The sequence below is a fragment of the Cervus elaphus genome, chromosome 22 (assembly GCF_910594005.1).
Source record: "Cervus elaphus chromosome 22, mCerEla1.1, whole genome shotgun sequence".
Taxonomy (NCBI): domain Eukaryota; kingdom Metazoa; phylum Chordata; class Mammalia; order Artiodactyla; family Cervidae; genus Cervus; species Cervus elaphus.
The window spans coordinates 34295475-34321101 of NC_057836.1; the positions used below are offsets into that span (position 1 = coordinate 34295475).

The 25627-nt window shown below is 37.4% G+C and overlaps 2 protein-coding genes and 1 non-coding gene across 9 annotated transcripts in view; 2 read left to right on the plus strand and 1 right to left on the minus strand.

Moving 5' to 3' along the window:
- IRAG2 (inositol 1,4,5-triphosphate receptor associated 2) overlaps window positions 1-22074 on the plus strand; it is a 95942-nt gene extending 73868 nt beyond the window's left edge. For all 4 annotated transcript variants that reach the window (XM_043882657.1, XM_043882658.1, XM_043882660.1 and 1 more), the window contains 11 exons: window positions 3188-3242; window positions 3328-3355; window positions 3618-3758; window positions 6314-6448; window positions 14596-14743; window positions 15657-15700; window positions 17500-17562; window positions 17666-17715; window positions 18013-18114; window positions 20044-20151; window positions 21559-22074. In XM_043882657.1, the coding sequence (XP_043738592.1) occupies window positions 3188-3242; window positions 3328-3355; window positions 3618-3758; window positions 6314-6448; window positions 14596-14743; window positions 15657-15700; window positions 17500-17562; window positions 17666-17715; window positions 18013-18114; window positions 20044-20151; window positions 21559-21802 (1118 nt within the window). In that variant the 3' untranslated portion in view covers window positions 21803-22074. The remainder of the gene's footprint in view (window positions 1-3187; window positions 3243-3327; window positions 3356-3617; window positions 3759-6313; window positions 6449-14595; window positions 14744-15656; window positions 15701-17499; window positions 17563-17665; window positions 17716-18012; window positions 18115-20043; window positions 20152-21558) is intronic.
- TRNAY-GUA lies at window positions 9458-9529 on the plus strand. Its single transcript has one exon. It is a non-coding gene; the product is annotated as a tRNA-Tyr (tRNA).
- Window positions 22029-25627, minus strand: part of DNAI7 (dynein axonemal intermediate chain 7) — a 74631-nt gene continuing 71032 nt past the window's right edge. For all 4 annotated transcript variants that reach the window (XM_043882664.1, XM_043882663.1, XM_043882661.1 and 1 more), the window contains 2 exons: window positions 23673-23786; window positions 22029-22568 (listed from right to left, as the gene is read on the minus strand). In XM_043882664.1, the coding sequence (XP_043738599.1) occupies window positions 22290-22568; window positions 23673-23786 (393 nt within the window). In that variant the 3' untranslated portion in view covers window positions 22029-22289. The remainder of the gene's footprint in view (window positions 22569-23672; window positions 23787-25627) is intronic.

The window sequence follows — 25627 nt, forward strand, 5'->3', positions numbered from 1 at the left end:
AGAGATCTTTGTCAGTAAAGATATGGCAAGCCAACTCTTTGTGACCCCATGGACTATAGCCTATCAGGCTCCTCTGTCCATGGGATTCTTCAGACAAGAACACTGGAGTGGGTTGCCATTTTCTTCTCCAGGGGCTCTTCCTGACCCAGGGACTGAACCTGAGTCTCCTGCATTGCAAGCAGATTTTTCACCATCTGAGTCACCAGGGAAGCCCCCTATAACTCTGCATCTGTAGATAATACCAACCAAACTAATTTTGATTCAATTTGTATCATTTTCAGAAGGCCATATTTACATTGCATTGCCTGTTGAGCCTAAAGGTCTGGTAATAACCAGTGCCCAATTGTGAACTAAAAGCTGTGCCAGTGTTGGGACTTCCCTGATGATCAGTGGCCAAAACTCCACACTCCCAGTGCAGGGGGCCTGGGTTCAATTCCTGGTTAGGGAACTAGATCCCACACAGCACAGCTAAGAGTTTACATGCCTCAACTAAACATACTGCATGCCTTAAGGAAGATCGAAGATCCTGTGTGCCACAACTAACACCCCATGTAGCCAAATAAATAAATATTTTTTAAAATGTCAATGTTAGTAGTGAATTCTCAGCAGCTCTAATATGAGATCTTTTTTATTGTCCCATCTAATAGCAAATAAGCCAGTATTTAAAGAATGAGTGTTAATTTACTTCTCTCCCCATCTCCCTATTAGGGTGGAATAGTGCATAGAGTTCCGCCTTTGGAAATCAAACACTATACTCAGTCACTCTGTTACTTGCTGTGACTTTGGAAAGTTGTTTAACCTGAGTCTTAATTTCCTCATTTGCACAGTGGAAATGATAAGTAAAAAACAATGTGGTCGTGGCTTAGTCGGTAAGTTGTGTCCAGCTCTTGCAATCCCATGGACTGTAAGGATTGCAGTCCTCTGCCCATGGGATTTTCCAGGCAAAAATACTGGAGTGGTTTGCCATTTCCCTTGTAGCCCGGCTGGTAAAGAATCTGCCTGCAATGCAGGAGACTCCTGTTTGATTCCTGGGTCAGGAAGATCCTCTTTAGAAGAGATAGGCTTACCCACTCCAGTATTCTTGGGCTTCCCTGGTGGCTCAGTTGGTAAAGAATCTGCCTGCAGTGCGGCAGACCTGGGTTCAATCCCTGGGTTGAGAAGTTACCCTGGAAAACGGAATAACTACCCACTCCAGTATTCTGGCCTAGAGAATTCCATGGACAGTATAGTCCATGGGGTCACAATGAGTCGGACATGACTGAGCAGCTTTCACTTTCATTTTCAAAAATCAATATATCCTTTATGAATAGACTGTGCTAAGTACTAGGCAAAATTGTTTATGTACATAGTTCCATTTAGTTCTCCCCAATGCCTGTTTGAAATAGGTATGCTGTGATTCAGTTTCATAGCCTATAAACTATAGGTAAGAAGAAAACCTACCACAGAAGGCTGGCTGTGAGGATTGAGTAAATGATGTAAAAAGCACTTAGAAAAGTGCCTGATGAAAGTTCTCATAAAAACTACCATAGAAAAATAGAAAAATCATCCTTATTTTGTGGATGGTTTGATGAAGTTGTGACTACTTGTTCCAAGTAACTTAGTTATAAGGATCAAAGTGTTGACTGAAAAAAAAAAAAGCACAACCTAAACTTTGAGAATTACAGGTTATCTGGTGGATTTATTAAGGACTTAAGCCTGGGATATAGCTTCTCAGCTCTGAGTAACTGCTCCAAAGAGGTAAAGGAAGAGACAGGATATATAGGAGTTTTGCCAAAAAGCAAAACAACAAAAAACTACCAGGCCATCCAACATTGAAAGACTACTGCTAATTGTAAAAAACCCAGACATCTCAAGTTAATGAATTTAGCACTTTTCTGTGCATGGAAAGATACAAGAGTCTGGACTTATTACAATCATTCTTTGATATGCACCTTAACTGTCTAGGGCCAATATCCTGCTTTTCTCCATCTTAAATCCCCTATGGCTTGTTGGCAACAACATCTTTTGTTTACTGAAATGACAGGTAACATTCTTTGTCCACAAAAGCTAGGATTTAAACTAGGTTTTTTCAACTCTAAATCTAATGCTCTTAATAACTAATATTGTGTTCTTTGCAAAATAGTGGAGAGTATCATTAATATGTATAAAGAGTCTTATTCTGGGACTGGCCTATAGTAAACCTGTGGGAAATGATTGGGATATCATATTTATACCGGTTGCCTATTGCGAAGAGCTGACTCATTGGAAAATACCTGATGCTGGGAAAGATTGAAGGAAGGAGGAGAACGGGGTGACAGAGGATGAGATGGTTAGATAGCATCATTGACTCAGTGGACATGAGTTGGAGCAAACTCAAGGAGATAGTGAAGGATAGGGAAGCCTGAAGTGCTGCAGTCCATGGGGTTGCAACGAGTCAGACATGACTTAGCCACTGAACAACAACAATCATGTTTATTCTTGCTGTTATTGTTACTGTTATTATTGTTATACTATTAATATTATAGTATTAATATATAATATAGTATATATATATTAATAATATATAGAATCATTACTCTTGTTGTTGCTGCTTTTAAACCCTTGATCTGCAGGAGGACCCGGGTACCAGAGGAAGGTATGCATTTAACCATGGAATCAAATTAAATAAACATTCAAATACAGGAAGAACAAACTGGGCTGTCCCTTGACTCTGAGACATTTTCAGGTTTCAAAGACTATTCACATGCTGAAATGTGAGCCAATAATTTTAACATCCTCATAATCCCCAAAGCATAATGTAGTACAACATTATCTTATGTTAATATTTACGCAGATGTATTACTAGCTGAGGGACATCTGAGGTGGCTCAGTGGTAAAGGATCTGCCTGCCAATGCAGGAGACAAAGGTTCAATCCCTGGGTTGGCAAGATCCCCTGGAGGAAGAAATGTCTACCCACTCTAGTATTCTTGCCTGGAAAATCCCATGGACAGAGAGAAGCCTGGTGGGCTGCAGTCCATGGGATCACAAAGAGTCGGACACGACTGAACGACTGAGCATGCACGCATGCATTATTAGCTGGCAAGCTTCGCAGACATATGTCCATGGAATACTTTTGTTTTTTGGAGCAAGGACATAATAACATTTGGTTGAATGTGCCCTTAGCTGTTAATCCTTTTTAACCAAATACTATTCTATTGTCTTTAATAGGTGCTGCTCTTTCCTCTCTTCCTGTGAAGTCGGTTAACTTTAGACAAAGTGACAAGTAAGTTCTTCCTCATACAGCATGCTCACATTTTTGGCGTTTCTGTTGAACTATGTTTGAATAAGTTCTTTCTCTTATTCTGTAGCACTTCTGCTAATGAGAAGGAGGTAGAGGTAAGTTTCAAGCAAATATTTTTTTGTTTAATAAAAAAAGTGTTTCAGAATCACTTGCCTACAGACCCTGTATGCTTTTTCATAAGCTGTCCTACATGTGTTGTCTTTTGGCTTGGCCATGACAAAGTCCAGATAAGCTCATGCATGCCAGCATTATGTCACTGGGAGGAGAAACATATGCTCCAGTGTAATTTAGTATTAAGCTGAAATATTTGACTACATGCAACGTTCTCCCCTCACCTTCACATTATTTTAATAATAGGCCGAATTTCTCAGATTATCTTTGGGATTTAAATGTGACTGGTTCACCTTGGAGAAAAGAGTGAAGCTTGAAGAAAGATCCCGTGACTTGGCCGAAGAAAATTTGAAGAAAGAAATCACTAACTGTTTAAAACTGTTAGAGGTAAGAACCTTAACATTTGGGAACTATAGGTTTGTTATATTATTAATAAAGTTTTCAAAACTACATGACTTTATTTGTATAACTAAAACTATCACCAGGCACCAAACCCTGCCTGACTCAAATGTGAATTAATAGGAGGTAAGAAGTCAGGATCAAGCTAAGATAAAAGGCTCACCAACAGAAGGGTATAAGCAGTAAAACAAACAAATGTGTTTAAAGCAGTTATGTGACTCTTCTGCCATCTTTCTAGATCCTCAAGTAGATTTCAGGTAGAAGAATAAGAAAACAATTTTAAGCTTCAAAGAAGATAATCCAAAGACCATTTCCATTTAACTGAGAAAAGAGGATGGTGACTGATTTCAGTCTTGTTAGACAGTGGGCAGACCCTTCTGTTAGGTACACAGAAATGTAATAGCTACTATTCTTGTACTTTGTGAAGTCACCATAAATAAACAGATGGGTTGGAAAATTAAAATGGCTAATTTTTGAAACAAAATAAAAATAAAGAAACCATGTTCTGTTTTTACTCTGGTTTTAAAAACACATAATGTAAAATTTATCATAATAATCATTTTAAGTGTACATTAGTAATGTTGAGTATATTCACATTGTTATGAAACAGAGCTTCAGAACTTTCTCATCTTACTTACTGAAACTCTATGTCCATTAAACCATACCCCCTTTCCCCTTCTCTCAGCCCCTGGTAATGACCATTCTATTTTCTGTTTCTGTGAATCTGACTACTTTAGATAGCTCATGTAAGTGGAATCATACACTATTTGTCTTTTTGTAACTGGCTTATTTTTCTTAGCATAATGTCCTCAGAGTTCATCCGTGTTGTAGCATGTGGCAGGATTTCCTTCCTTTAAGGCTGAATAAAATATTCCATTGTCTGCATAGACCACATTTTTTTTATCCATTTGTTTATTGATGGACATTTGAGTTGCTTCCACCTCTTGACTGTTGTGAACATTGAACATTTTTGCTGTGAATATTGGTGTGCAAATATGTCTTCAAGACCCTGCTTTCAATTCCTTTAGAAATATGCCCAGATGTTGGATTGCTGGATTATATAGAGTTCTATTTCTTTAGTTTTTGAGGAGCCACCATACTGTTTTGCACAGGGGTTTCACCATTTTACAGTCCTACTAACAATGTACCAAGGTTCCAATTTCTCTATATCTTGGCCAACACATTGTTTTCTGATTTCTAATAGGTGCAAGGTGATATCTCATTGTGGTTTTGACTTGCATTACTGATGATTAGTATTTGAAGCATCTTTCATATGCTTACTGGCCATTTGTGTATCATCTTTGGAGCATGTCTATTCAAGTCCTTTGCCAAAATTAAAGTAATAGATATGATTTGCAAATATTTTCTCCCATTTCATGGGTTGCCCCTTCATTCTGTTGATTATGTCCTTTGATGCACAAAAGTTCATAAGTTTGATGTAGTGCTCTTTGTCTACTTTGCTTTTGTCATCTATGCTTTTGGTATCATATTCAAGAAATCATTGCCAACTTCATTGTCAGGAAGCTTTTCACTACAGTTTTCTTCTAGAGTTATCTTCTGGGGTTATATAATTTGGGGTCTTCAATCCATTTTGGATTGATTTTTGTATATAGTGTAAAATAAGAGTCCAACTTTACTGTTTGGCAGTTTTCCAGTATCATTTATTAAAGAGACTGTTTTTTCTCCATTTTGTAGTCTTGGCAACCTTGTCAAAGATCATTTGACCATATGACCACTTGACCATGTGTAGGTTTATTTCTGGGCCTGCTATTCTGTTTTGGTTACTATAACTTTGTAATGTGCTTTGAAACCAAGACATGGGGTACCTTTAGCTTTGTACTTTTGTTTTCAAAACTGTTTTGCTCTTCAGAGTCCTTTGAGATGCCATATGGATTTCAGGATGAATTTTTCTGTTTCTGCAAAAAAAAAAAATATCCACTGCGATTTTGATAGAGATTATATTCATTTGTTAATTGATTTGACCAGTATGGATGTGAGACAAATGGCTTTCCATCAGGAAAGCCTTAGGAAAGCCATCATCTTAGATCAATGGCACAGGTTTGAGATAAATATTCATAAGGCAACAAAGGCCTACTTACCTAACCAGCCTAGGCTCACCTTGTCATCAGTGGAAGAGCAAATATAGTGGTCAGAGTCAAATATAATTTGAGTATATTTTTACTACTTTTCTTAAAAATTCAAACTATGTTCTTCACATAGTGCATTTGTTTATAGAAATAATTTCTTTACCACTGCTAATTAATTATATCCCATCCCATTAATTGTAGAAGAAAGATATAAACACACATGAAGGAGTGGCAAATTTGGGAAGTTAAAGTAGAGGAGATCAAAATTGTATAACAGATTTTATGAACGTCAACAAAGATCATAATATTTCAGTAGCATTCATTATTTGTCTTTACTGCTGCTTTTCACCTTCCACAGAGATAATAGAGTCATCTGCATTCACAGCATAGTCAGTATTAGAATCACTTGCTGAATACTTGGGTTTGATACTTTCTAATACTTTACTTTCTGTGCAGTCTTTAACATCTCTTTGTGAAGATGACAGCCAGGCCCAGGAAATCATTAAGAAGCTGGAGAAGAGTATAACGTTCCTCAGCCAGTGCACAACACGAGTGGCCAGTAGGGCCGAGATGTTGGGAGCCATTAATCAGGTAATTTGTCTCCATTTCTCTAGTTACAATGAAATTACTGAAAGGATTTATTATCTGTAACATTATGGATTGTATTTCTAGGAAAATACTCTATTTGATCATTTGAGAATATTTTTGGTATTTTGTGCTTTTAGACAGTGCAGCAATAAAGATCCTTGTTTATGGATCTTCTCATACTTATTCAGAGAGAAGTAGATTTTTTTTTTTCAAAATTTCTTTGTGGGAAATTCTGGGGAAGATTTTAAGTTTTTGAATCTATACCTAAATTGATGTGTTATATTCATATCTCTAAATAATATGTCTACACTATCACTTAGTGATTTATTTACAGTTTTAGATATTTATTTGTTTCCTACTGCCGGGGTCCAGCCTCGGCAGGATCCAGGGGGCACCCTCGGGATGAACGGCGTCGGCGAGAGAAGACACGTGAGACCAGCCTTGATAGGGCCAAGTCTCAGGTGAACAGCGAGAGAGAGTGACCAGACGGGGGTGTTTGCAGAGTCTGGAAGGGTCTGGCAATGCTTTATTTTTTATCGTAGCTTTTATACCCTGACTTAGTACATTTCTGAGGGGAGGATAGTTTAACATTACATCAGCTTGTTCTTCACGAAACCAGGGTGTTTTCTGCATACTTCTTTGTTTATGAGGGTCTTGTACATTATCTTCTGGCCTTGGGGCCTATTAACATTTTATGCAGGTCAGGTGAATGTAAACCTATTTTCCGTTTCTGTGGTGACCTTAACTGAAAGGTAGCAGTCTCATAGGGCAACAGTACAGAGTAGAAGTATAACCTTGTTAACATAAAAATTAATCTTTCTGCAGAAGTTGTCAGTTGAGTTTATCTAAGAAGTTTACCCCACACTGACTCTGTGACTTTGGTGAGGCAGCCTCTGCCTAGCACTCTTGGGTGACAATTAACAACCATCTCATTGTTACCACACTAGGGCTAAGCTCTTATTTTTTTAGATCTATAACTATATTAACAATGGTTTCTATAACACAACCTTAGCACATTAAGAGCAAAAACACAGCAAGCAAATGTTAACCCAATAGCTACTTTTAGAATAATTTTTCTTGTGTTTTCTAATAGGGCTTCCTCACCCCCCAAAGGGCTCTATATCTATTAGGGCCTTTATATGATCAGGTTCTTTATGTTATTTTATGATTAGGGTATTATAAGCAATCATGCATATTAGTACCAAGGGCATAAACGCATTTGCCAAACTAAAATACCAGCAAAGGAGTTTAAATTAAAACACTCCTTTCACCCTGGATAATCTCATAAAACACCACCACCCGGGAAACTTATTGATTAAAGTTCTAAATTGATTCTTATTTGGAAAGAGATTGGGGAAGGCCTTCTGCCTGTGTCACAGAAATTAGGGAGTAGTCTATTGAAGCAAGCATCAGAAAGACAGATATCATCTTTAAGGTGAGTGCCGGGGGCAGCTTTTCGGAATCCTTGAAAACCTGATCCGCCTTGCCTGTCAGGTTTTCTCCCTCATGACCTTGTCATGAGTGGGATCTCGTGTGCCGGCTCCCGGCACCTACTAGGAAGATGAATATTTAGTTCTTTTATAAATCTCTGCTCCCTCACACCTAAAGTGTCTTTCACTTTATTGTTGATCTCTCTTCTTTCCTGACCAAGCTTAAATTCCATAGTCAAACACTATATTCACTCTCTTGCATGAACTCTCAACACTTTTACCTCTCTCATTTTATTCATTTAGAAAATCTACAATCTTGTTTAATATACTTCTTTACCTGCTCATGCCTGCATAGCTGGAAAACCTCACACCCTTATGCTGACTGAGTTCTCTTGAAATTCATCACAAATCTTGAGTGGTCCTTGAGGCTTCTCATCATTCACCCTGCTTCTCTTCTATATATCAATTTCATACTTTCCCTTTCCCCTGAAACCCCTATCCTGTCCTCTCCTATCTTCTCTGTCAAATGATGACTTTGCTTCCTAATTCAATAGGAAATTTGAGGCAGTCAGAAGGAATCCACCAAAAGCTTTGAACCTATAAGCATCTAAACACTCAACATCGCCTTCCTTCCTAGTACCAAAGATGAGTTTTCTCTGCTCCTATCCAAGGCTAACCATCCCACCTCTATGCAAGAGCCCATCCCTTTCAGTTTGCTAAGAATCTGGGCCACAATTCTCCCAGCAGTCTTTCCTCTCCAGTTTTTTCCCACTCTATTGAATCATTCTCACCAGCACACAAATACTTAATTACTTTGTTTATAAGACAGGAAAAATAACACAAAGCAAACACAAAAAGTCTTTTACTTTCTCCTTTGGTTATCACCCTGTTTCTCTGTTCCCATTTTTAGCAAATGTCCTCAATAGAACTGAACTCACTGTTTCCAATTTCTCTCCTCCCTTCATCTCTGAAATTTACTCTAGTCAGCCTTAACCTACTCTTTTTTCTTAGCCTGTCTGCTATATTCAACATGGCTAAGCTCTTCCTCCTCCTGGAAACACTCTTGACATTTGGCTTCCAGGTACCCAATCCCCTGGTTTTTTTCTCCATATCGTGAATCATCATGGACGCTTCCAGGCTCCTTTATGGGTCCCACCCTTTCTCCCAGCCTTATTAATCTTGATGGACCCCTCGGCTTTACCTTTGCATGTCTGATCTCCATCATCACTCAATCCCGGTACTATCCCATCTAGTCAACTGATGACTCCCCAATTCACACACTTATCCTAAATATCTGCCATGAGTTTTGGACTAGAATCTGCTACTGTCAACATAGCACTTCCACTTGGAAGTTTGATAGACAACTTAAGCTTAACATGTCCAAAAAGAAACTGCTGATGGAAGGGAAGAAAATATTTGAAGATCATATACCTAATAAGGGTCTAGTTTCTAGAATATGGGCTTCCCTGATAGCTCAGTTGGCAAAGAATCTGCCTGCGAAGCAGAAGACCCTCGTTTAATTCCTGGGTTGGGAAGATCTGCTAGAGAAGGGATAAGCTACCCACTCCAGTATTCTTGAACTTCCCTTGTGGCTCAGCTGGTAAAGAATCCGCCTGTAATGCGGGAGACCTGGGTTCGATCCCCAGGTTGGGAAGATCCCCTGGAAAAGGGAAAGGCTACCCACTCCAGTATTCTGGCCTGGAAAATGTCATGAACAGAAGAGCCTGGTAGGCTACAGTCCATGGGGACGCAAAGAGCTGTACCTGACTGAGACTGCGCATACATGCACATGCATCCAGAATATGTAAAGAATGCTTGCAACTTAACAACAGAAAGATAAGCAATCCAATTAAAAATGCAAATAAGACTTGAATAGACATTTCCCTAAAGAAGTTATACAAATGGCCAATAAGCCCATGAGAAGATGCTTAATTGTTAGCGAATTGAAAATCAAAACCATAATGATACACCACTTCATACCCACTAGTATAGCTATAATAAAGGATAAAGAAAGGAAGGAAGAAGGAAAATAACTAGCATTGACAAGGATGTGGAGAAATTACAATATTTTTTTTTCATTGGAAGAAAATTGCTTTACAACGTTGTGTTGGTTTCTGCAGTATTGTTGTATTATTATTCTAATATTTAGCCACTAAAAGGAATGAAGTGTTGATACATGCTACAATGTAGCTGAATCTGGAAAATCTTATGCAAACTATAGATGCTAGACACAAAGGTCACATGTTGTGTGATTGTGTTTATATATAGTATCTAGAGTGGATAAATCTTTAGGGAAAGGTAGAAGATTGGTGTTTGCTAGCTTCTAGGGGAAGGAGATGAGTAGGAAGTAACTGCTTCATAAGTATGGGGTTTTATTTTGGGATGATGAAAATGTTTTGGGACTAGATAGAAGTGATGTTTGTATAACATTGTGAATGTACTAAATGTCACTGAATTGTTCACTTTAAAAAAGTAAATTTTATATTGTGAATCATAGTATAAAAAAATACAATAAGTATATATTTTTTCAGGTTCCAGTTCAAATAAAACTGTAAATAGATGTTTTTGAGACAGCTGGGGAAATTTGAATATGAATTAGATGATGTTAAGGTGTTTCTGTTTATGTTGTTAGATGTGATCATGGTATTATTATTTAAGGAAATATACTCCCATTTTTTAGATATGTATTAAAATGTTTAAGAGTTAAATAATATGATGTCTGTCACCTGTACTTAAAAAAACAGCATTCAAACTTTGAGATGAAACTTATATGCCAAAATGTTGACAATTCTTGAAACTGATTGATGGATATATGTGGATTTATTGTGTACCTTTTGTGTCCTGGAAATTATCATAATATAAACAATTTTAATTTTTTAAAAGTAGATAAATAATATTAGATCTGTATTATCTGTAAATATTATTATGCCCATGTAAGTTCTATTCATAGCAGATACAAGTAGTCTTTTACGATGACTTTTCCTCCTTTGCACAATGTTTATGTTCTTTTTGGAGTTAATAATTTTACTTTGCCATGATTGTTATGCTTAGTTTTCTATTTACTTATCTCTAATTTATTCTTAACCTCTCCATGGAGTCTAGATTTCACAATAGATACACATTCATCAGGTATTCTGTCAATTTTTTCTTTGAGTTGTTGCTTCCAGAGACTTTTGACCTGTCAGTCTCAACTGGTGTGTGTGTGTGTGTGCTCAATCGTGTCCGACTCTTTGCGACCCTGTGGACTGTAGCCCACCATGCTCCTCTGTCCATGGAATTTTCCTGTTGAGAATACTGGAGTGGGTTGCTATTTCCTACTCCAGGGAATCTTCCTGATCCAGGGATAAAACCTGCATCTCTTGCATCTCCTGCACTGGCAGGCAGAAATTCTTTACCACCACACCACGTGGGAAGCAAATTCTTAAATGAAGATTTCTTTCACTTCTCTCTTGAGTTAAACTCCATCTCCTGAATCCCATGCCTCCTTCTTTGCTGGTTTATTTATTTTTCTTTATTTTGATGGAACATCTCACCGAGTAACTTTCCAAGAAAAGAATGCCTCGAAGGTAAACTTTTTGAGATGTTATATAACTGAAAATTCAAGTCTTTATTCTTATGCATCTTTACACAAACTGGGTAAAGGATTTTAGATTAGAAATCATTTCCTTTAGTATTTTTCTTGTACTGCCTCATTTTCTTCTTAGCTTCTGGTGTTGGTATCAAATTTTTATGCCATTCTGACTCCTGAGCTTTTGTTTACAACATATTTTTACTTTTTAGAAGCTTTTAGAATATTCTCTTACCCCTACTGTCCTTCCCTGGCATGGGTTTATTTTCAACCACTATTTTAGGTCCTGAGTGGACATAAATTGACAAGTTATTCCTTGAGTTCAGAAATTTTCTTGAACTATTTCCTTTTCTACACCTTGTGGACTTTTTCTACATTTTCTATACTTGCATTCCTGTTTTTTGGCTGTTGGATCTCCTGAACTGGTCCTTTCTCTTCTCTTTTCTACCTTTTAGTCTTTTTGCTCTAGTTTCAGAGAAGTTTCCTCAACTTTATCTTGAGACTCTTCCCTTGAGTTATGTATTTTTGTTACATTTCTAACTTCCAGACTTTTAAAATTCTCAGATCCTAACTTTTTAATATCTTGTTCCCATTTCACAAATGTAATGCTTATTCTTCTTTGAAGATATTGATAGCTTCCTTGAAGTTTTCATTTTTCTATAGTTTATTTCTTTCAGCTTGTTTTTTCCCTCTGTATTTTTATTTTCTTTTCTCATGTTAGAGACTTGCCTCTGACTAGTGATGGCCCATTAACTAGTCCCATTAACTGATTGGGAACTCAGAATGTGTTAGACAGGGAAGCTTTTTCCTGGCTCTGAGTTTCACACAAGCTAGGAGGTTTCACCAGCATCCTCTTAATGCCAATAGTTTTTTAAGACTTTCATCCTGCAGTGTGAAGATTCCTCAAAGAAAATTCCAACTGCCTATCTTCAGAGTATAATCCTGGCTACCAGTGTTTGGTAGTTAGAAGAAGAATAAGGTTTTGTATCTTAATATTCAACATGTATCAGCAACAGCCACAGGAGTGGAAAAGGTCAGTTTTCGTTCCAATCCCAAAGAAGGGCGATGCCAAAGAATGTTCAAACTATTGTACAATTGTGCTCCTTTCACATGCTAACAAGATTATACTCAAAATCCTTCAAGTTCAGTTTCAGCAGTATGTGAAGGAGAACTTCCAGTTGTACAAGCTGGGTTAGAAAAGGCAGAGGAACCAGAGATCAAATTGCTGACATTCATTGGATCAGGCAGAAAGTAAGGGAATTCCATAAAAGCATCTACTTCTGCTTCACTGACTATGCTAAAGCCTTTGACTGTGTGGATTACAACAAACTGTGGGAAATTCTTAAAGACATGAGAGTACCAGATCACCTTATCCGTCTCCTGAGAAACCTGTATGTAGGTCAAGAAGTGGCAGTTAGAACTGGACATGGAGCAACTGACCTGTTCAAAATTAGGAAAGGTGTATGACAAGGCTATTGTCACCCTGCTTATTTAACTTATATGCAGAGTACATCAAGTGAAGTTGCTGGGCTGGATGAGTCACAAGCTGGAATCAAGATTGCCAGGAGAAATATCAACAACCTATGCAGATGATACCACTCTAATGGCAAAAGGTGAAGAGGAACTAAAGAGCTGCTTGCTGAGGGTGAAAGAGGAGAGTGAAAAGGCTTTACTTGAAACTCAACCTGAAAAAAACTAAAATCATGGCATCTGGTCCATAGCAAATAGATGGGGAAAAAGTGGAAGCAGAGATAGAATTTATTTTCCTGGGCTTCAAAATCACTGCTGACAGTGACTGTAGCCATGTAATTAAGACACTTGCTCATTGGAAGAAAAGCTATGACAAACTTAGATAGTATACAAAAAAGCAGACATCCCTTTGGTGACCAGGGTCCATATAGTCAAAGCTATGGTTTTTCCAGTAGTCACGTGTGGATGTGAGAATTGGACCATAAATAAGGCTGAGTGCTGAAGAATTGATACTTTCAAACTGTGGTGCTGAAGAAGACTCTTGAGAGTCCCTTGGACAGCAAGGAGATCAAACCAGTCAATCTTAAAGGAAATCAGCCCTGAATATTCACTGGAGGAACTGATGCTGAAGCTCCAATACTTCGGTCACCTGATGCAAAGCTGACTCATTGGAAAAGACCCGGATGATGGCAAAGATTGAGGGCAGGAGGAGAAGGAGGCGACAGAGAATGAGATGGTTCGATAGCATCACCAACTCAGTGGACATGAATTTGAGCAAACTCTGGGAGATAGTAGAGGACAGAGGAACCTGGCATGCTGCAGTCCATGGAGTCACAAAGAGTCAGACATGACTTAGGGACTGACCACCAACAATAGACTTTTGCTTAAATCTATTTTTTTCTGTAGGATCCATTCACCATCAACTGTTACTGCTCAATCCACAGACCCTCTGTTCAAATCTCTCCAGTTATCCACCATTTTTAGTCTTTCCCCAAAATGGTAGAGGGACTCAGCTGACCTGAGTAATGGAGGGTATCTGTGGATCTAATTGTTTTTAATACAGATTTTCAACTCTGTGTGTGTGTTACCTCCAAGCTTAATTCCAGACATACCACTACTTCTTGGGCATTTGTGGATTTCTGTGATTCAACCCAGGTTTCTTCCAGACTTTTCTTACTTTTTTTTTTTAGGGTTTGACTTTTCAGGTCTTTGTCATTTACCACTAGTCTGTCGACTTGGCAAGTGTTCAGAATTTGGTTGCTCTTCTGTCCTCTTCCATTCTGATTACCCTTGTATGCCTGCCTGCTAAGTTGCTCAGTCATGTCCAACTCTTTGCGACCCTATGGACTGTGGCCCACCAGGTTCCTCTGTCCAAGGGATTCTCCAGGCAAGAATACTGGAGTGGGTTGTTGTGTCCTCCTCCAGGGGACCTTCCTGACCCAGGGATCGAACCTGAATCTCTTTATGTCTCCTGCATTGGCAGGCCGGTTCTTTACCACTAGCAACACCTGGGAAGCCCTTACCCTTTTATACTCATGCCTTTAAAACACAACAGCAAAAAAAACTTTTATCATCACTTTAGTGGGATTTATGTCTGAGATGAAGATAAGTGGATGTATCTTTTAACTGGGTGTTAAGGATAGTATTTTCAATGTAAATTTGGTTTTTTTTTTTCCTGCTAGGAAAGCCGGGTTAGTAAAGCGGTTGAAGTGATGATTCAGCATGTAGAAAATCTGAAGAGGATGTATGCAAAAGAGCATGCTGAATTAGAAGAACTGAAACAGGTTCTTTTGCAAAATGAAAGGTCTTTTAACCCTCTTGAAGATGAAGGTAATAAAAGTTTAAGATAATAGTATCAGTTACATTTTTCTAACATTCTCCTCTTTCATTCTCTCTTACTAATTCTTATTATACACTGTCTTTAGTACAACACCCTTTATGTTAAGGTTGTATTAGAAGAATATAAAAAGGGTACAATATATAAAATAATATAAGAAGTAACTCATTCCTGTTATTTATATAGCCCAAAGTAAGATGTCAGCATACAAATTAGGAGACAAGTATTTTATGGTAGACACCAAAAATTCATTAAATTGTTGATATGAGAGAGTATATTTAATCCAATTCATTGAGTTAACCCCAGTGTTGTCCTACTTAGGAACTGGCTCCTTTGCCGTACATAAAACAAGGCACCATAGTATCAATGAAGCACTTTCATTAACAGTGGTTTTGTATCCCTCGAAGAAGGAATGACCATGGCAGAACAAGCTGATGAGTGTCTTGGAAAATAGTGAGACTACTGAGACCATGGGGAAAGTATCTCAACAGAAGGGCTATATATACCTTGTAATAGTTTTATTTTAAATAGATAATACAAATGTTCACAAGCAGAATATTCATTTTAATGATCTGTTCTCTCTTTTGTAAAAGTAATAATGTTTGATGATCTTCTGATCTGTAATTTTGAGCTCATTTATTCAGCATACATTCACTTTGTGCCCCATCTGTCCTGGGCAGATTGTGGCATTGTGGACAGTGGCAGTGACACAGAGGACTGGATCTCATTTCTTCAGATATTGTTTTGAATCATCAAATAAATGACAACTAGACATTTTCATTGTTCAGTAGTCACTAGGGTCTTAAATAATTTCCGACTATTACTTTTCCTTATAAAGAATTAAGACCATTATGTTAAATTGCATATGTTAATTTAAAAAATATGCAAATGTGTTTTCCCTTTCAGATGACTGCCAAACTAAAAAACGTTCTTCTTCTGTAAACTCTAAGGTAATTACCAATTCACTTAACAAATGTCTATCACATGTTACAGATGAGATGATTTTAAAATATGTTTTGAAGTAACATGGCTTTAAATGTAAATCATAAAGCAACAATGATTTTAAGTCATATATGTTATATGCATGTGTGTGTTTATGTTTATATATATATATGCTTTTATACTTCTTGCAATATTTGTATGTAACAAGGCTTCCCAGGTGGTGCACTTAGTAAAGAACCCACCTGCCACTGCAGGAGACTCAAAAGACACCAGTTCCATCCCTGAAAGATCCCCTGGAGGAGGAAAATGGCAACCCACTCCAGTATTCTTGCCTAGAAAATTCCATGGACAGAGGAGCCCGGTGGGCTACAGTCCATAAGGTTGCAAAGAGTCAGACACGACTGAGCATGCATAGGCACTAAGTTTGCCTGCAGTGAGAAGAAAGTCAGTGTAACAATAGTTTCTCTTTCATGTGAAACCAGAATTGGGAATAAGCAGTCTAAAAGTGGCAGAGCAGCTTCACAAAATCTCTAGGGCCCAGTCGCCTTCTCTCTTACTGAATCACCCCCCTCAGAGCTTTGCTTCCACGTCATGGTCAGCTTTGGCAGTTCTGAGTACCAAGTCTTGGTCATTACTAAATATGTTGAGCCATATTCCAGGAAAAAAGAGCAAGAGAAACAGGTGTTCTCTCTCTCTGAAGACACTCCCTAGAAGTCCCAGATAACATTTCCTTTTTCATTTTTGCTTGGAAACAAGATGAAAATAGAGTTTATATTCTGGAGGCTGTATATGTAACTGAAAATCAAGAGGTCTGTTACTAAAAAAAGGAGGGGGGGTGGGTTGGAAAATTGGCTATTAAAAGTCAACCAGCAGTTTTTGTCCATTTAAAAATCAGGTTTTCACAGAATTTTTGAACAAGTGAGTTTAAAAATCATTCCCTCTAAATTGATCTTATTCACAGAGGAACAAAATCACTTTCACAGAAATTATATGTTTAGTTATGATCCTGTAGTGATAGAACCATGATTAGAATCCAGATTCCTGGACCACAATTTGATTTGCTTGATGTTCAGCTAACCTATAAAATTAAATTAGGGATGATGGTTTAAGAAAAGAATTCACATGAACATTCTCATTTATTTCCTACATTCAGCATATTTTTATTTCCTGTAGTCCCACTTATTTCAACTTTAAGAGCCATAAAATATGACATAACATTTTCCTGTATAAATCTCAAGGCTAAGGTATAAACAACATCCATTCATTAAAATGTCATGTGTTAAATGGAAAAAAATGAAGCCATGAGAAAAGAAAGCTCTTAAATAGAAGCATATTTATCTCCTCTTGATTTGGGGAAAATTTTCCAAGCATAAAAGAAATGGCAGCAAAAGTGAGGAAAAGATGAAAAGATTTGGCTGCATTAACAATAAAAAAAGTTTTTTGCCAAGAAGTATCTTTAGCAAAATAAATATGGGCAAAAATCATAAACAGGTGGTTCTCAGATCAGATACATAGTTGTTCAACATAGAAAAACAGTGTTCAGTGTTACTATAAACCTAAACAGAAAACCTTGTATTCCTTACTTGGATGGCAAAAATTATCCAGTGTTGGAGAAGGTGGAATATAAATTGGCAGAATATTTCTGGAAGGAAATTTGGCCATAACAAAAACCTTGAAAATATGTCTCCTGTTTAACTCAGCAATGGTCAAGTACATGGATGTGTACATACAAGAATATCCATCAGTGTTTAATACAAGGACAAGATATTGAGAATTTTCTAAATGTACATTTCCTCCCTTTGGGTAGCCATCTTCTCTTCGAAGAGTGACCATTGCCTCTTTGCCCAGAAATATTGGAAATGCAGGAATGGTAAGCAAGTGTTCTTAGTCAGAAGCAAATTAATTTTCATATCACCAAAAAAAACTTCACTAAATTTGTATTTTATTATTTTCTTAATGTCTGAACTTTAAAGTTGGCTGGGATGGAAAATAATGACCGATTCAGTAGGAGGTCAAGCAGTTGGTAAGTATAATTTTATGATGCCTCTTTGGGAACCTTATTATTTTATAACTTGGCTAAAGTAAATGTTTGAAATAAGCCATATAGTAACATTTGTTTTGTATGGAGTATATGCAGAATAGTTATAAAAATTGGCATATGATCATGAAATTGTTTTCTTATGAGATAAGCATTACATGAATATGCTAAAGAAAAAATAAGAACATATTGCTTCTGTATTGATTTAGGTAGTGGGAAATAAATTGGTAATGGCTACACAAGTATTTGATTTGATAAGTGGCTATAATCATCTTTATTTAGGCGTATTTTGGGGTCAAAGCAGAGTGAACACCGTCCCTCATTACATCGATTTATTAGCACCTATTCCTGGGCAGATGCTGAAGAAGAAAAGTGTGAACTAAAGTAGGTGAAGTTTGATGTGTTTATTAACCTGACGTGACTGGGGAATAAATAGTGGGCATCACTTTTATTCTGTGGAGTTCACTGCTGCAGCATCAAAAAGACCATTCATTGTATAAGACTTTTATGAAAATAAAGCACTATGTAAATGTTACTTATGAGTACATTCACTCAGTACTGCAAGCTGTGAGGTCTTAAGTTAGAAAAGAACCTGAAATTTGCCAGATTTGTGAAGATAATCTTTTTCCTATATAGGTATAGTGTCATCAGGGGGAAAGGTTCATAGAGAGCCATAGAAATAAAATGTTCATCAACTTAAATGAATTATATACAATGTGTGTGTACATATAGACATATATGTATATGTTTATATTTATATATATCCTATAGGCACATATGTAATATATGTGCATTACATATACATCTGTCTTCTCTTTAGGTAAATGAAGAGTAGGAAAAACAAAACTCTACATTGCTATCTCTATATTTAGCAAGTGAAACAAATAAAACATACTTCTATAGTGAAAGGTAGAATGTAAGAGGGAGGAACATGAAGAAATGCTGCCTCTAAAATCCTTGGTGACATTTGGTCTCAGTTTCCTCATCTGTAAAGATCTTAATGAAATGATTTTATGTTGATTGTATACACATTCCTTGCATGCTTATTATGTTAGGCACACTACGCTCAAGTTTAAGGGATATGAAGAAAAAGACATCGTTCCTACCCTCAAAGCCCTTTTTTCTCCCTTAAACAATTGTGGAAGCCTAATTGCATGGATTGAATTCCCTTTTATTAAAGATTTAGAGTTAACATAATGGCTATTTTCTGATCTGGATTTTAAAAAAATCAAGAGTTTCCTTGAAAAAAGTTATCTCTTTTAACATTTTTGTTTGTATGGCATGATTTCTACTGAGAATTTTTTGCAAACAAAAACTGAAACCTTGAGAATCCTGTAGGAATTCTGGGCTGGGGGTCTTGTGTTCTTTAAAAACCGAACTAAAATCTACCACAGGCATTCCCCATAAATGTCTGACTGAAAAACAAAAACTTTGACATGCAGTTCATTTTGGCCACTGCGGGGGATAACAAACTTGGGATTTCAAAATTCAAATCTAACTAGGGACTCATGAGTGGTCCTGAAACATGGAACATGAACAATGAAACAGTTAAGTTTTTTTCAGGCAAAGGATTCCTCTTTAAATAATATGATTTCAATACAGTCAACCCAATTGCAACTTCCCAGTTCATTGAATACTATTGATTTTAAGTAGTTTTATACCAAACCTATCTTCATAAACACTTTTTAAATTATGAAGGTTTTTTAAAGAAAGAAGTGACACTTTAATGCTATTCCAATTTAGTGTTGCTCAAAAAACCAACAGAGAAAAGATTAATTTTAATTAATTGTTAATACACAGTGTTAAAAAAATGTGATAAAAGAATACTTACTGAGAAAAATTTTACTGTATGTTGAATGAAAAATTCACAGAAGAAGAAATAATGGCATCCACATTTGTTTTTTAAGGTGTAGTTACTTATACATACACACACACACGCATGCACATGCAAAGATGGAAAATCACAGTAATAACACTGGTTAATTACAAGTGGTGAACACTGACTAACTTACACATGTTCTTTGTAAATCTCTCCTTTTAATTTATTCTTTGGCTAGCACCCAAACTTTCTACAACAAACATTTGCTATTTTTCTAAATACAAAGTTACTTAAAAAATTTAAATTCCTATAAATGATTAAAAATATAAAGTTGGTGATTTGACTTTTAGAATTAGGTATTTATCAAATCTTTCTAAAGCAAAATAAATATCTGCAAGCTTCCTTACAAAATACAGTAAAACTTAGCAATACTTTGTAAATAATTATAGAACATTATCCATACTTTAATACTTAGAAACAATGCTTATTTACAGAACTAAAGATGACTTAGAACCACCTGAAGAAGAAACAGTAGAAAAGACAAGAAAGTCAAGTCTTTCTGAAAAGAAAACTAATCCATCAAAATGGAATGTCTCTTCAATGTAAGTTATTTACTTGCTAAATGATATCATTTTGGTGGAATGGGGAAAGGTAAGGCAGGGTTAGAAGGATTCATCTTTTTCATTATTTTTGCCTCTTAAAAATTTATTTATTTTTGGTTGCACTGGGTCTTCATCGCTGTGTGGAGGCTTTCTGTAGCTGTGGCCGTTGGGGCCACTTTCCATTGCATTGCACACGCTTCTCATTGCAGTGGTTCTCTCGCTGTGGAACACGGCCTCTAAGTACACAGGCTCAGTAGTTGTGGTTCTTTGTTGCTCCATGGCATGTGGGATCTTCCTGGACCAGGGATCGAGTCCGTGTCCCTGCATTGGCAGGTGGATTCTTTACCACTGGCCCACCAGGGAAGTCTAGCAGCATCAATCTTAATCAAATTACTTTACTAAAAGATCTTTGAAAATGTTAAATTTAAGATGAATAATAACAAACTCCATATAGTCTACAAGAATTATTCCTGAACCTATGAGCTACAGGAGGCAGGGGAGTTCACAGTGTAAAGAACTTGGCCTTGGGACCAGATGACCGAAATAGCTCCCTAACTAGCTGTGTGACCTGGGCAAGTTCATCCGTTTTTGACCATCAGCTTCTTCATCTATAAAGCAGGAATGATAATAGTACTTATGTCATTGTTTTGCTATCATGATTAAATGAAAATTAGCACATGTAAAATGCTTAGTACACTACCTAACACATAGTTAACTATTTTCAAAGACTTATATGATGCTGTAGTAAGGTTTTTTGGTGGATGTTTCTAAAAGGAAGAGTTTACATTTCAGTACACCAAAAGTCCAGGGTATGAAGAGGAATAAGTGACATGCTTATAAGTACATACACATAAATCGTGCTCAACCCGATAAATAACATTGTTGTTTCTACTCTAGGAATATAAATTGCCTTACCTGACTTAAAGAATGAAATTAGTACTCAAATGTACTTGTTAGGAGTTAAATAATGCCTAAGTCACATAATTTTCAGATTTATCCTAGCACCTCATTTCTTCAATTCTAAAAAATTATAAGGGATAACAGGGAGCAGATTGTGGTCAAGCCCAAGACAACAGATGACATTGTGTAGCTTATTACAAGGGGGTGTCAGTGGTAAAGAATATGCTTGCCAATGCAGGAGACGTGGATTTGATCACTGTGTCAGGAAGATCCCATGGAGTGGGAAATGGCAACCCACTCCAGTATTCTTGCCTGGGGAATCCCATGGACAAAGGAGCCTGGCGGGCTATTGTCTGTGGTTGCAGAGTCAGAAATGACTGAGCACACGTGTACGTTGGTGGAATTGTGTAGGGTAGATACACGGCTTGATTATTGTTGGCAAAAGGCATGTTTCTAGTATACAGAAGATTGTGATTACTGCATACTGATTTTGTGTTTTTGTTGTAGTTACGACACATTAGCTTCCTGGGCAACAAACTTCAAGACTTCCCTCAGAGAGGCCAACAAGGCGCTCTGGCTTTCTGTGGCATTCATTGTACTGTTTGCAGCGCTGATGAGCTTCTTCACAGGCCGATTTTTCCAGAAGCCCGTGGACGCTGCCCCCACACAGGATGGGGACCCCTGGATGTCTCTAGAACACATCTTGTGGCCATTCACCAGACTCCGACACAACGGGCCCCCGCCAGTGTGACTGCAGCACATACTAATGTGTGGATCTTGATTTTTAAAGTTTCAGTATCTGAACTTTGTACATTAGTGACTTTTAGCTGGGAAATTACAGAATGGAACCAGAGGTTCTCAGAATGACTGTAAGATATTTTATATTCCCTCTTTTTGTGATTACCTTCCTAACTAAAATGCAGTGGGGAGGAAGCCTACTTACATGATTTTTTAATGAGCTTTCTGAGGAGGAGATATTATTGTTTGTTAAAATTTATTGAAATAAAGAACCATTCAAATCTATGAACAGTTAACATTGGTAGTCTCAGTAGGCCAAGTACAAGAAGAAAAAAAAAAACCTAATTCTTAAGAAAGAAAATTTGAGTATAAAATGCTGATTAGATAATTTGAACAGCCTGTTTGAAATATATTCACTCATTACACTTTATTGAAGAAATACCTGATGTTTCTCCAAGTTGCTTGATTCTTCATACCGGATAAAATTTATCCCTGGGGATTTAAGAATAGCTGAGTAACCTAGTTGAGAGTAGCATGTGGCATACAGAGTCCACAAACTGGCAGTTGGAACGCCTGACTTCCCTCATTGCTTCCTGAGAAGCAAAATCCTTCACCATGTGATATAAAGTGGAATGAAATTCAGTTTCTTCTTTAAGGACTTCAGAAAATGCATCACTGGATTCATTGATCTTGAGACTTTGTGCCCTGTCACCACTAAACATTAAAAGGGTCCAGTTAGGATTTTGAATGGATTCGTCTTTAAGAAGGTGTTCCCTCACCTAAAAAAAAAAAAGAAAAGAAAAAAATTAGAGAAATCTGTTAGTAGTTCCTCTTTTATTAGGTATTTTGACAGTTGAGTATGTTACTTTGTTTGTTGTTGTTGTTCAGGGGCTAAGTCATGTCCAACTATTCATAACCCAATAACTCCAGCACACCAGGCTTCCCTGTCCTTCACCATCTCCTGAAGCTTGCTCAAACTCATGTCCATTGAGTCAGTGATGGCATCCAAGCATCTCATCCTCTATCACTCCCTTCTCCTCCTCTTCTAAATCTTTCCCAGCATCAGGGTCTTTTCCAATGAGTCAGCTCTTCGCATCAGGTGACCAAAGTTTTTCCATACGATGGTCACAAAAATTGTGAACAATTTTTTTTGCCAACCCAATATTTGAAGAGCTTGAGTTCCCCAAACTGCTAAGATAAAAAGAAACATTCTTAATGCCCCATTTTTTTAAAAAGCATGAAACTGTTTATATCTTAGTGTTTATGGAGCTTATCAAAATATATTCTTTAAAAAATATTTATTGAATGCCTTCAAGTGACAAGTATTGTTTCAGGTCCTAGGGATATAACAACAACAAAAAAAAATAAAAAAATAACCAAACATGAATAAATAACAATCACAACAATAAAACCTTGTCTTCGAGGAGCTTGTATTCTAATGGAAGAAACACACAGTGAACAAGATAAATAAATATGGTAGCTCATTTATGCTAAAATATTCATCAGTCAGCTTGCAAAATCTGATAACTTCTTTAGCAGGCTGTAGGAAATGTGCCCAGAAGGTTACTCTCAGAGGAGAAAGTTCATGAATCATAGATATATTCATGTGAAAGGCTTACATGTGTTCTTCAGTTGATGTAAAGAGGTCCCCAGCCTAAAATCAAGAGCATTTGATACCATAATGGACGACGAAGGCATGACCTTTACATGGTTTGGTTTTATATTTTTGGCAAAATGAAAGAAAATAAAGTTTGCCAACTCCATTTTGAATTTTAATTTTTTCGCCTTTTTAAAAGGAGAAAATATGGTCTACATTCATTTAGTTTTTGAGTACTTTATCTTCTTTTGGAAGCCAAAAGTTTAAGGGGTTTTGCATACTATACCTGAAATATAGTTTTCTTAGAATCACATACTGTATTCCACTTACTCCAACAAAATGCAAAAGCAGAACTTAACAGGGCCATTTGTCGATAAGCTTTCACTTCTACCGAAGGATGCTGTCAGTATAAAAACAAATAAGGTTGATCACAGAGCCTCTCAAGTCTCCCTTCCACCCTTGACCTCCTACAGTCTAATCTGTTCTCAACCCAGATCCATTTAAAATGTAAGTCACATGAGGTAAGTCAGAGAAAGATAAATATCATATATCACTTATCAACAGAATCTAAAAAAATGGGACAAATGAACTAATTTATAAAACAGAAATAGAGTCACAGATATAGAAAGCAAACTTATGCTTACCAAGGAGGAGAGGTAGGGGAAGGATGAATTGGGAGGTTGGGATTGACATATACACAGTACTACATATAAAATAGTCCATGGAATTCTCTGGGCCAGAATACTGGAGTGGGTAGCCTTTCCCTTCTCCAGGGCATCTTTCCAACCCAGGGATCGAACCCAGGTTTCCCGCATTGCGGGCAGATTCTTTACCAGCTGAGCCACCGGGGAAGCCACATGGGCTTCCTGGCGGCTCAGAGGTTAAAGTGTCTGCCAGCAATGCGGGAGTCCTGGGTTCGATCTCTGGGTTGGGAAGATCCCCTGGAGAAGGAAGCGGCAACCCACTCCAGTACTCTTGCCTAGAAAGTTCCATGGATGGAGGAGCCTTGTGGGCTACAGTCCATGGGGTCACAAAGAGTCGGACATGACTGAGCAACTTCACTTTCACATATAAAATAGACAACTAATAAAGACCTGCTATATAGCACAGGGCACTCTATGCAATACTCTGTAATGACCTATATGGGAAAAGAATCTGAAAAGAGTGGGTTTATGTATATGTATGTATGACTGACTCACACTGCTATACAATAGAAACTAACACAACATTGTAGATCAACTATACTTCAATTTAAAAAAATTTTTTAAGAAAAAAAATAAAATTCAAATATAAAAAATAAGTCAGACTCATGACTTCTTTCTCAAAATGGGGCAATGGCTTCCCCTTCCAGAGCAGAACCCAGGGTCCTAACGGTGCTCCCCGGGGCCTCTGTGCTCTTATAGCCCCCACTGTTGTTCAGTCTCTCCGTTGTGTCCAACTCTTTGCAACCCCATCATTGCAACCCCAGTATGCCGGGCTCCCCTGTCCTACACCATCTCCTGGATTTTGCTTAAACTCACATCCATTGAGTCGATGATGCCATCCAACCGTCTCATCTTCTGTTGTCCCCTTCTCTTCCTGCCCTCAGTCTTTCCCAGCATCAGGGTCCTTTTCAATTAGTTGGCTGCTCACATCCCCCATACACACCATGCTCTCTCTGACTTTATCCCCTATTCTTTTCCCTTTGCTCTGGGTGCTCCAGCCTCCTTGCTGCTCCATTCTTATTGCTGGTCCTCCCATCCTCAGATACATCAGGCCACGCCCTCTGGACTATTTCCCCCCACCGCCCTTCCACTGTTCTCTCCAGCTGGAAGCTGATATCCTTCCAGAGATGGCAACTTGGCTAAATTCCCCACCCTGATGCTTTCCTCAAATATTACCTTCTTATTGAGCACCCCTCCCCCTATACCATATTTGATATTGTACCTTTTCTTTCATTCATATGATTTATTATGTTTGTTGTTGATGTTTGCCTCCCTCTATTCTAGAATGTAAGCTCCACCAGGGCAGAGACCTTTGTTTTATTCACTAATGTTTCCTATGCATCTAAAACAATGTCTGGAATATAAGTGTTCAGAAAAAAATTCTTGAATACAATATTCTGAAAAGATGACTAGCATATGACATTCAGCATTTGTAGAGTAACTGGCAACTTGAGTTACTAAAACTGAAGTGGGATTTTTTCCACTATGCATATATGTATACACTCTTATAATGTGATTATTTCCAGTGTGTGTCTAC